This window comes from Hemitrygon akajei, chromosome 4 (genome assembly GCF_048418815.1).
Source record: "Hemitrygon akajei chromosome 4, sHemAka1.3, whole genome shotgun sequence".
Classification (NCBI taxonomy): domain Eukaryota; kingdom Metazoa; phylum Chordata; class Chondrichthyes; order Myliobatiformes; family Dasyatidae; genus Hemitrygon; species Hemitrygon akajei.
This window is the reverse complement of record NC_133127.1, coordinates 150,321,851-150,334,467: the sequence shown is the minus strand read 5'-3', so window position 1 is coordinate 150,334,467 and position 12,617 is coordinate 150,321,851. Positions and strand designations below refer to the sequence as shown.

Sequence of the window (12,617 nt, the reverse complement as noted above, 5' to 3'; positions counted from 1 at the left end):
GCATGAAGCTTCTCAAAACTAGGGATGATGAAAGTTGAAGATGGATAAGAATTTGAATAAGGACATATTTGGTTCACCGATGACTTTTAGCTGTGATAAGATGGAGAAGGTGTACATATAATAATACTGGTAGAGAAAGAAGAATCGAGACAATTCAGATCTAGCACCATTTGGTATAACTAAACACAATATTGAAGTCAGCTGTTCAGTAACTTGCCAAGAGGCGCATCTCAGCATCCACCTCTTTCTGTGTCCCTACTTCCAAAGTATTTTCATGAACATGGACTGCAGCTGAAATTCATAACCATTATTTCATAAGTTGACACAAAAATTTAAGACATTTACCTGGTTGCTGAAAATACGTTGTGACGACCGTTCTATGTTGGCGGGTAGACCAAAATATGCAGGCTTGTCATCTTCTGGTAAATGGCTGATAATGGCACGGTAGTCCTATAACCAAAAAAAAAAATGAATATCACTGCCTAATGGTGCATATGTTATCAATCTGGGCCCATACCCAACTTTGGTCCCATGGAATGTCCTAATACCAGCATTGTCAGCTGTAAAATCTATGAGTCAATTAATGTTTTAAATATCCCAATATTTCAGAAATTTAACATATTAAAAATTGAAAAGATCATTACTTCTTTTTATAAAAGTAAACTAACTTTTAGCAAAAAGGGGAAAAAACAAAATTAGTTCTAATTGGCCATAAAGCACTGGGGCAAAACAAAATAATCTCAAAATAACATAGTTTATTTTCCCCTTTGCTATATATTCACAAACAAGCCATGACCATTTAATGGGATCTACACTAGTTCCGACAGGGCATTGGAGCCAAGAGGTGATTCCCCAGTAAGAAATCCATTGCAAAACTATCAGTAAGAACAGAACTCTAATGTTTGATTACAGTTGGTTGCCATCATATTTTTCAAATAGATTGTAACTTTGCAGTATAAGCACAGAACTGGAATCAATGCACCATAGCAAGCATTTTGTCTGGGTGTATAACGACTTGCTATGTTAACTGCTCTGCACATGACTGAAGTAAACTGCAAAGAGTTATTATCTCAGTTTAGCACATCACAGAAAACAGCCTCCCCTCCATGGATTCTGTCTACTTTCTCACTGTCTCAGTAAAAGAGCCAGTATAATCAAAGAGCCCAACTGTTTCAGATATTCTCACTTCTCCTCTCTCCCATCAGGCAGAAGATACAAAACCCTGAAAGCACGTATAAACAAGCTCAGGGATAGCTTCAATCTCACTGTTATGCACTGATTGCCTCTCAATCTCCCTTGTTATAATCTTGCACTTTATCATTTACCTGCACTACACTTCTTTTGGTAGCTTTAATATTTTATTATTATTGTTTTACCTTATTCTAGCTCAATGCACAGTGAAATAATGTGATCTGTATAAACAGTCTGCAAAATAAGCTTTTCACTGACCTTGGTACATGTGACAATAATAAACCAACAACTATATCAATTGTAAATTCAGCAACCATTACAGAAACTTCAAGCAAGAATATGAAAGCAGAAATAAAAGTCATTAAAAGCTGCCAGATATTCATAAAATTGCAACAATAATCATGCATTACATAAACAGCAGACTATGATAATGACAAATTATTGCAGTTACTACCAAATTCCCCACTTCCTGTTCTAAACTAGAATTGTACGTTGAATTTATACCACAGTAAAGACCATTTGTACCATTATAACCGCACACCCTCTCTTAAAAACACATTTAACTTCAATTTTCCTTTCTCTTCCTATAGCTTTTTAATACAAGAACACATGAATTAGAAACAGAAGTAGGCCACTTGGCCATTAAGCATGTGCAACTACTTAATAACATCTTGACAGATTGGATTGTGACCTGAAGTCCACAACATTGTCTACCCACAGTAATGTGCCACACTCTGGTTACCAAGAATCTATCTCTACCATAAACACATTCGAAGACTGTTTTTATCACAACTACCCAGGAGAAAACAAAAAAGCCTCATCTCTAAATTAAATAGCAAGCCTTAATCTTTAAACAATGACGGCTAGTAGTTACTTTCTTGCCTATCTTTGTATCATCAGATTTAGCAAACACACCTTTGGTCCCTTTATTCAAATCATTTATATAAATTTTAAGTTAAGGCCACAGCCGAGCCAAATCTTCATCCATGCTACATCAGTACCTTTTGCAAGATTTCAGCTGAAACTTTGAAAGTTTCTTTCCAGCCACTGAGTTCCTCCAGCACACTGTTGCTGCACTGGTTTCCAGTAGTCTCTTGTGTCTCACCTCCTTATCTATAGAAACTCTTGCTCCAACTGAATATTTTTATCCATTTCTATTTGAAAACCTGCTGCATTTTAATTTCTTTTTCAACTGCAGGCACAGTAACCTAGCGGTTAGCGTAAAACTTACAATGCCAACAGTCGGAAGGTCAGGGTTCCATTCCTGCCTGTAAGGAATTTGTATTTTGTCTCTGTGACTACACGGGCTTCCTCCAGGTGCTTTGGTTTCCTCCCACATTCTAAACACGTATAGGTTAGGGTTAATAAATTATGGCATGTTTTGCCAGAAACATGGTGACACTTGCAGGCTGCCCCAGCACATCTTCAGACTGCGTTGGAAATTGATGCCAAGATGCAATTCACTGTAAACTCTGATTTACATATGACAAACAAAGGTAATCTATATTTGTATTGTTAGTTTGACCAGAGTTACATATCAAACCCCTACTTACATGGGAACATTTTGATAAGCAATTCTCTTAATATTCCTGTCATAAAAGAACTGTAATTTCAAGGCACAAGGATAGCTTCTACTCTATTATTATAAGTCTTTTGAATGATTCCCTAGGGAGATAAAATGGACTCTTGACCTCATAATCTACCTTCGTATGATCTTGCACCTTAATGTTTACCTTCACTGCATTTTCTCTGTAGCTGTTACATTTTAGTCTGCACTGTTATTACTACAAATGAGCTTCTTAATGATTTACCTTCTACAAGACCTTGATATTCTCCAAATGCTAATTTGTAGTGCCCAAAATTTGGCAAAATACTTTAATTGCATCGATGTATCGTTATGTAGTTAACAATCGGTTAAATTATACATGACCTAGGCTACGTCTGGCCGCCTCGGCTCCCATCCTCCGCCACACACAATTAGTGCAGCTTCATTAACATTTTGGGTTTAAAGTACATTGGCAGCATTGTTCTCACAGCTGTCTCATGTGATAATCTTTGGGCAGGGTCTTAGCCTTTGGTGACAGATTCAAGAGGCCTCAGGAGTGTCCCAAGAGCCTTTTGACAGCTCATACTGTCAAAGACATTTAAAAGGTATACATATAAATAATTAAGAATCACACATTTATCTTTGTTAAACTAATTTTTAAAAGTATTAACGCTAATTAAAACAAAAAAAGCATACCTTTTCTATCCCCCCAAAGTATGGGGCTGCACTAAGTATGCCACCCAAGCTAAGGGACCAGGTCCAAAATCGGTCCTGTCCCCCATCTCAGTATGACTATGCTCTACCCTGGACTCAACCACGTTATTATCAAGGGTAACCTGTATTTCTATGTTACAAAGCACATAACATAATTTTAAATAGAAGCTGGAGAAGATCATTGGCTCTTGGTGCCTGCTCCGCCTTCACATATGTTTGTGAATGTTCCTTCAGCACTCTTTTCTTGTATCAATCATATATTCCTCGATTTTCTTTATATCCATCTCTGTCTTGAATAGTCTCAGCAACTCAGCCACTTTTTGTATAAATTTTTTATTATTCCATTGAACAGTCCATACTTACAAAATCCATCAAAATTCCCTCACCTACCATATTACTGACCATAAATTAGGCAGAGATGATCAACCCATCAACTCTGTGCTGTGATGTGAGCTTGGTCATTGATTGCACTGTTAGAAAAGGAGAGCTTTCATCAACATGAAGTTGAGTAAACTGAATTCTTGAAGAATTCAATGTTGTTTTTTCTTGCAAGGATGCGTCTCCACCATGGTATTTTCAGTAGATGGTAAAATGTATAACCAGGAGCAAAATGTTACAAAAGCCATCTATTTTTTATTGGCTCAGGATATCATCAAGAAAGCAAAGTCATCTGCCGCCCCAGGGCCAAGTGGGGTACTCTACAAGGTATCTAGGAAATGCCCAAAACTCCTCCGGAGATTGCGGAAGATAACGAGGAAGATTTGGACCAAAAGCTGTATCCCACCAGCTGGAAAATGGATGAAGAATGCTTTGCTCCCAAGGAAGAAGATTCCTCTACAATCACCCACTTTAGGACAATCTCCTCCTTAGCATGGAGTGTAAGATATTCTTCCGGCTGTTTGCAAGAAGGCTGACCTCTTACTTAATGCAGAGCCACTGTATCAACATATCCGTCCAGAAAGGTGGCATCCTGGGCTTTTCTGGGTGCCTTGAACACACCTCAACAATCAGTTAATTGATCCATGAGGCTAGGCAAAAGAAAGGCAATCTCACAGTCATCTGGTTAGACCTAGCTAACGCCTCTGGATCAATTCCACATGTCCTCATCTAAGATGGCCTGGACCACTACCATATCTGGCCAGTAACACAAGACATGATCACCAGCCACCTAGGAGGATCCAAGCTACACTTCACTTCAGCCCAGTTAATAAGCAGGTGGCAAGACCTCCAAAAAGGGATTCCAACTGGCTGTACCATCTCCCCTATCTTGTTTGTCATGGGTATGAACCTCCTCCTATCAGCAGCAACAGACATAACCCAAGGCCCAGCCTTGGAGCCTGGGATCTGACAACCTGCAATATGGGGATTTATGGATTACATCACAGTAACCACTGTAACCCATGTCCAAGCAAGATGGGTATTGGAAACATGGACAGCATAGCTACATGGGCTAGGATGACCTTCAATGCCAGGAAGTCCAGATGCATGGTGATCAAAAGGGCAAGGTTACTAGCAAGTTCAGTCTTCAAGTACAGGAAAGAAGTCATTCCATCCATAGAGGACAACCCAGTAAAGAGTCTTGGAAAGTGGTTTAACGCAGCAATGATGGACAGTGCCAACACCACTGACACTGTAAAGCAGACTGAAGAGTGGCTGAAGAAAATCGACAAAACTGGACTCCCTGGTAAACTTAAGACATGGGTGTACCAACACAGTCTTCTACCAAAGCTGCTCTGGCTTTTCACGGTGTACGAGTTCCCCAGGACCACTGTGTAGAAGGCATCGAGAGGCAAGTCAAAAGACAACTTTGGAGGTGGCCAGGGTTTTCCCCTTGGAGGAATTCAAGGTGGCAAAGTATAGAGTTGTGTTAATAAATAATAAATCAAGTGGGAGTCCCAAGACTGGATTGAAAGTGGGCCCCCAACATGGCCACAGACCAGGCAGTGAGCTCCCTGCAATTGAGAGCCATCATTGGCAAGTTCATCATTACAGGTATTGAGCTGGTGAAGTTTATGACCATAATACTGACATCATGACACTGAACAAGTTATATGACAACATGATTAGTACTATTTAAAATTATAGATATCAAACTATATCAATTATTAGGAGCGACAGATCTGCATAAAAAGGAGGCAATTCTCCGGAGAAGTGAAAGTGACACTAAGCTCAAGTTGTACAACAAACTGAAAGAAAATACAGTTATATTATAATGATCTGTATCAAATATAATTCAAATTGCAACATTAATTTCAATCATTGTCTTAACGTCAAAATCAATGGTCAATCATATTTGAACACTGTGATAAGTACGATTTCCCACTGTGACATTCAAGTTCACTGCATCAAACCATTAAAGTTTGGGTGCATATTTTATATTAAGTGATCTCTCCTTAATTATACCAGCTGTTTAAAGTTTGTTATATAGAAATTCATCAATGACAAATAATGCCATCCTCAGTGAAGCTGTAAAGATTAAATTAAAATGTCATTTCCTGCCAGATGGAGACTTTACACTGTTTGCATATACTTACATTATTAACATCACCTACCATAATGTTGCAGGATTTAGGCACAGTGATTGATGATGGAAATGATGCTACATTTTTGGTCCTGGATTGTGATCCACCAATTGCTTTGGGGTTGAAAAATTGTTCTAGATATGAATTCAGAACCCGGAGATCAAATATATTATCGATGCGTCCACCGTAGATGGCATTTTTCAACAGACCATGAACAAACTCCCACTGAACATCCTTTGTTTCTAAGATCATTAAAAAAAAAATCAAAATCAATTTGCTGAAAAAAATCACAACTTTTCTTTCTTTCAACCCATCCCAAACAGTGTTTCCAGTCTACTTTACTTTGAACTGATGCTTATTCTGCATACTGATAGCACATTGTTAACATAAAAGCCAAGATTTGGGGAGGATGATATGGGGAAGAAGTTAATATTGGGACATCAATATATACCTCATCCTGGTTCCATTGCCCTTCCTGCAATGTGCAATTCCATCCTGCTGTTTTCAGCAGTAACATAAGGTACTTACTTGGCTTGATGGTTTGATCTCCAATTAAGCCATCAACCTTTCACTGCATTTTCATAGTAAGGATTGCACTGGGATAGTGGGGAGACCATCAATGGTTGCAATTAGACTATCCTGGTGAAAAATGAATCAGTGAGCAAAAGAAGATCAGAGATCTAGGCATTTAATTTTTGCCTTTTGTTAATGGACTTGGAGTAGCAGCAGTGTACCTAGAATCCTCACAACCAAGTCCTGCTGCAATGGTCTCCCACCTTCCTTTACCTGCTCCAAGCACTGCTGGTCCAAGTTCTTAACAGCAGCAGATCACTAGCAACAGTTTGCTCTCTGGTAGCATTCTGCTGCCCAAAATCTCATTCCCAATCTGTTTATCCACTTACGAGGTAAGACTTTTCACAAGGATTATATGGACAGTTCACTAAAAATTTACGGTCCGGAAAAATCTTGCAAGTCTTACTCCGCAAAATGGGGCTGTACCAGGACAAAGAGAGTACAGTTGCTGCAACACAGCTCTGACAACCTGGGTTTGATCTAGACCATATTTCATGTAACCACCTGAGTTTCTTCCAGGCAATCTGATTTCCTCCTACAGTCCAAAGACATGCAGATTGTCAGGTTAACTGGCCATTGTGCATTGTTCCTAGATGAGTGTTAGAACTGGAGGGATTGGAAGGGAATCAGGAGAGAATAAAATAGGCATTAGTGTATGTGGGTGCTTGCTGATGCTGGAAGAACCTGTTTCCATGCTTATTGACTCTAAAATCCAATAACCAGCTTGATCCAATCTGAGGTAAAATTTGAAGCATTGATAATGTTTAGAACATGAGGTCTGCCTTTCTAATTGATCAGCAGAAAATCCAATGAAATATTATCAGAACAAATTAATCTCTCTTGTAGTCATTAATACATTTATGATTGTGATTCTTAATAGTTTTTGAAAGTTCCTGAATGTCAAAACTTATAAAAATAATGCATATACACTTGATAATTCACATGTTAATCCTTACTGTAGTCGAATAGCACTATTATCAATCACCCTGTAGATTAAACACGCATGGTCATCGATGAATAATTATGCAGTTAACAGATGGTTGCCAAAAACGCTAGATAATTTACTTTGGATGCACAGAATAATTTAAATTATCAGCATGAAAAAGAAACAAGTAATCACAATAGCATTCTGTAACTAACTTGAAAATTTGTTACTAATATCAAGGGCATTCTAGGATCATAGACATCTTTTGGCTTATGCTAATTGAAGCAATGAGTGTTGTGCAGTTTCAATTCTGTTCATTGATGGAGTCATAGTGTTGCACAACACAGAAATAAGACCTTTGCCCATCACAGCAATCCCAACCTTTATCCAATTACACTAAACTATTTGTTCTCATTTCTTCGCATCCTTCTGCCCCATTTCTCTTAAACATAGTGATTATATCTGACTCTACCGCATCCTCTCACAGTAAGTTCCAGATATCAACCACTCTTTATGTACGAAACATCCCCTTAAAATCCCCTTTAAGGTTTCTTTCTCTCATTTAATGCCCTCTTTTTTTTAATACTCACGTTATGGCAAAGTAAGATTCTAAGATCTCTTTTGTTTATGTTTCTTATGATTTTATCAGGTCACCGACAGGTTATCATGGAAATTAAGTTTAACCTGTCCGATCTTTTGCTTTAGTTAAAGTCCTAAAATCCAGGTACATCCTGGTGATTCTTCTGCTCTGATAACTGTGCAATATTTACATGTCAGATATTTCTACAAAGCCACGTTTTTGAATGATCAAACACAATAAAAAAGATACTGAAAGAAAATGGAAAATACAGCAGCACAATAAAGCTAAATATTGAGTAGTAGCAACATTTATAAGCTCATAATAAAATCAATTCCAACTAACAACATTCACATAATAAAACAATGTTGTGTGCTTTTTCTGTTTTCCAGTATTTCAGAAATACAGGCAGTTAATGCATTTGTCACTCATTTCTAGATACAGGAATCTTTGACACCAAATGCCTAAGCAAAAAACATAACTTAGAGGAGTTCAGTCATAATCCTGCTTAGCACGACAGGGTTCTAAGGCACTTTCAGGTTTATCACCAGCATACAATTAATGGGCACATATTGATTTTTATGAGTTCATAAAGAAAGAATTAAATCTTTCAAAACATCTGTTAATGATCCTGGAGTAGTAAATCAAGTATCATTGCAAATATATTTTAAAAACTTGATAGAAGTTTAAAGGCAGTTAAACTGAAATTAGGAGTCATCCAGAACCCCTCAACTTCAGATGTGCCAATTATAATAGCAAACAAATAAAACTGCAGATAGGAATTGGAAACAAAAAGAAATATGCTGGAAGAACTCAGCCAGGCGAGCAGCATCTGTGGAAAGACAACCTCATCAACATTGGGTCACTGACCCTTCCTCAGAACTTTCCATAGATGTTATCTGACTCACCGAGTTCCTCAAGCATTTTTATCTTTTCTTAAAGACTATAATTTTAAATTGCAGGCAGCAAGAGCATTCACCTAGATAACAGGTTTTCTTTTAACTTTGTTCAAAGTCTAATTGTGTCATCAAATGCAAAATACTGTATGACCCTCAGCAGAGGAGAAACAAAGGCCTCTTAAGTTAACTGAATCATATTTTTTATTTATTTAATGGTGCTTTGTGCATCAGGAGAAGCAAATGTGTTTCAGAAAGGGTAAGACGAGGGAACACAAACCAATGCTCATAGAAGAATCAACTGTGGAGAGAGTGAGCAATTTCAAATTCCTGGCTGTCAAATATCTCTAAGGATCTAACCAGGGGTCAACATATTGTTGCAGCTATAAAGAAGATAAGAAAGTGACAGTATCTCATCAGGATTTTGAGGAGATTTGGTTTGTCACGCAAAATACTTGAAAACTTCTACAGAGGTACTGTTCAGAACATTCCGACTAGCTGCATCACTGTCTGGTATGGGGGAAAGGGGCTACCGAACAAGATTGAAGTAACCTGCAGAGTTGTAAAATTAGTCTGCTCCATCATGAATACTAGCCTCTGTAGTATCCAAAATATTTTCAAGGAGTAGTGGCTCAGAAAAGGAACTTCCATCATCAAGGACCCCCACCACATATGACATGCCCTCTTCTCATTGTTACCATCAGGAAGGAGGTATAGAAGCCTGAATGCACACATTCAACAATTCAGGAACAGCCTCCTCCCCTCTGCCATCTGATTTCTAAATGGACAATGAACCCACAAAAACTATATTACTACTTTTTAAATTTCTGTTTTTGCACTATTTATTTTAACAATATAATATACATACATATTCTTTGTGTAATTCAGTATTTTTCTATATTTATCATGCATCGCATTGTACTGCTGCTGTAAAGTACACAAATTTTACAACATATGCCAGTGATATTAAACCTGATTCTGATGCTGCCACAAGGAAATCTGTAATCTCACTTTGGTACATTTCTATCCAGCTGTTTGGATAGTATAACTTTAAAGGTAATCATTGCTTACATGTACAGATATGTATGTTATTATATATTATACATTTTTCCACAATAAACTTCTGTGCAAGCATTCTGAGGATTATCAACATCTGAACTAAAAACTATACAAAATTAACCATACTTTGTTAATGATTACAGAATAGTTAATGATACCAAGTAAAATACATAATTCATTAGAAATTGGCTTACCTTCAAAGAGTCTGTCAATTATTTCAAATCCAGCTCGGAGATCAGACAAGGAAAATTCATAAAATTTGGTCCACCCCTTAGATAAAGTGTATACAAGTAAAAAATTATATCTTATATTTTCAAAACACCCATTTGTCTGCCAGTTTGTCAGAACAAACTGTGTTATTAATTTGAGTGTTACATTGTCAGAATCTTGGTGAGAAATAGTTCTGCTTCATAAAATGTGATGAAATATGCATTATGTGAAATTGACTGTAGATACCATTAAAAATAAACCAAAGCTATTTAATTGTTTATAAATCAAATTGTTCTCCTTGTCAGTGTGCCTGTTAACAGTATTACCAATTTGATAATTACCTTATGATGCATAAAAGTTTAGAGTAGTGAATATTACTCATATTGGAGATTCATAATTATTTAATTCTGAAAAGTTATTTCTATATTTCTATTTGCTTCTACTTTTCCTGATTATGATTTACATTTTTATAGCCTAGAAATACTGTTTTGTGTTTGTGCTATACAATTGAAGAATTTTTTTCTAGATGGAAATATGAAAATAACCATTTCAAGGTCACTTGCATTACTCCAGAAATCTGACTGGTGATGTCAACCTTAATACAATATCCATTTGAGACATGATGTATGATGTCATATCGAGCACATTCCTCACTTTGGAGCATTACGATGAAAGTTAGTCCATGACACCTGGGGCCCTATATTCTCCACACTCCTTTCTATTCATGCCCCAGCATGTCCTAGTCTATTGTTCCTAATCTTTTTGCTTTTTCCCCCCTTAAACGTTTCTCTTGCATCAAAACTGATGCATAAAACTATACCACTGTAAAAACTGTAGTGAAATCATACCATCTGTCACCTAAATAAAAGATCTCAAGATACTGGAAAATGAGCATAAATACATTATAAAACTGATATATTTACTTCAAATTATATACCAGCTTTCTGTTATGTTAAAGATGATTAAGATTTAAGCATTTGGTTTGCAATAAATGTTTGCTTGAAATTAAACAACATACTTGAGGAATGTAGTTCCTCCTCTCCTGACAAACAGCATGGAACCAGGCTAAGCTGAAGAGGGATTGTGCTCTTTCTAAAACACCTTTCCTAGCAATTTGTTCTGAAGTCCAGGACTCGTATGTCCTCATTAAATTCTTCTTCAAACCTGGCGGCGCCTGTTAAATAAAACAAAAAGCAATGAACAAATGCAAGCAAAAAATTATAAAAATCCAACCAAGCTACTTGCTCACAATTCAGCATTTTCCAAAAGTGATGATTCTGATCCAGAAGGTGAAGGAACATTTGCCTTAAAAATAATGTTATTGATAGTATCGCTGAGGCATGGTGACAAGACGAGAGCAACTAGATTGCTGTGGAATAGAGTCAAGGGTAACCACATGCAAGAGAGAGTCATAGTTGAGGACATCTTTGAAGGTTTCCCTTCCTCCCCATTCTTGGCTTTTGGCTGAGTGGGGCTTGGGTGTTTCAGCTGGGAATATCCTTAATAGAACTGACGAATCCACATATCATCACCATCAACAAGTTGCTGAGAATGAATTTTCCATTCACTGTCTGTTCTATTTCATGAGTTTTTTGCTGGCTTTAAGTGCCTATGTAGCTGTTTTGAGTCACAGTCGGAAAGTTATACAGCACAGAAACAGGCATTTTGTCCCACTAATCCATGATGACCAAGATTCCCATCAAAGCTAATCCCATTCACCTGCATTTAGACTACATCCCTCAAGTATTTCCTATTCTTGCATTTGTCCAATTATCTTTTAAATGTTGTTTATGTATCTACCCCAACTACTTTCATACACTGACTATACTCTGGGTGAAAAAGTTGCCTTTCAGCTTCCTGTTAAACCTCTCCCCTGTAACCGTAAATAAATGCTGACTAGCTTTCAATTCCCCTAGAAGAAAAATTGCATGCATTCACTATAATACCCCCTCATAATTTATACACCCCTGTAAGATCACCCTTCTTTCATCTAGACTACAGTAAAAATGTCCCAATCTGCTCAAACACTCTCCATCCATAAAGTATTGGTAACATTTTTGTAAATCTCCTCTGTACTCTTTGCAAGTCAATGGCATCTTTCCTGTAACAAGTACACCAAAACTGGACTCTTCCTCACTGACAATCGACACAGAGGCACTTCAAGGACGCGTGCTTAGCACACTGTTCTGCTCTCTACACTCATGACTGTGTGGCTAGACACAGATCAAATGCCATCTATAACTTTGACAATGACACAACTACTGTTGGCAGAATATCAGATGGTGGCAAGATATCATTCAAGAGAGAGATACAGTTGATTGGCTAGTTGAATGGTATCACAACAACCACCTTGCACTTAATGTTAGTAAGACTAAGGGATTAGTTGCGGACTGCAGGAAGGGAA

At 37.4% G+C, this 12,617-nt stretch overlaps 1 protein-coding gene across 1 annotated transcript in view; it reads right to left on the bottom strand.

Annotated features, from left to right (window-relative positions):
• Positions 1-12,617, bottom strand: part of dync2h1 (dynein cytoplasmic 2 heavy chain 1) — a 440,753-nt gene that overhangs the window by 123,342 nt on the left and 304,794 nt on the right. The window contains exons 81-84 of the mRNA XM_073043598.1: positions 11,232-11,387; positions 10,198-10,273; positions 6,004-6,215; positions 346-450 (exon numbers count right to left, since the gene is read on the bottom strand). Coding sequence (XP_072899699.1) covers positions 346-450; positions 6,004-6,215; positions 10,198-10,273; positions 11,232-11,387 — 549 coding nt within the window. The remainder of the gene's footprint in view (positions 1-345; positions 451-6,003; positions 6,216-10,197; positions 10,274-11,231; positions 11,388-12,617) is intronic.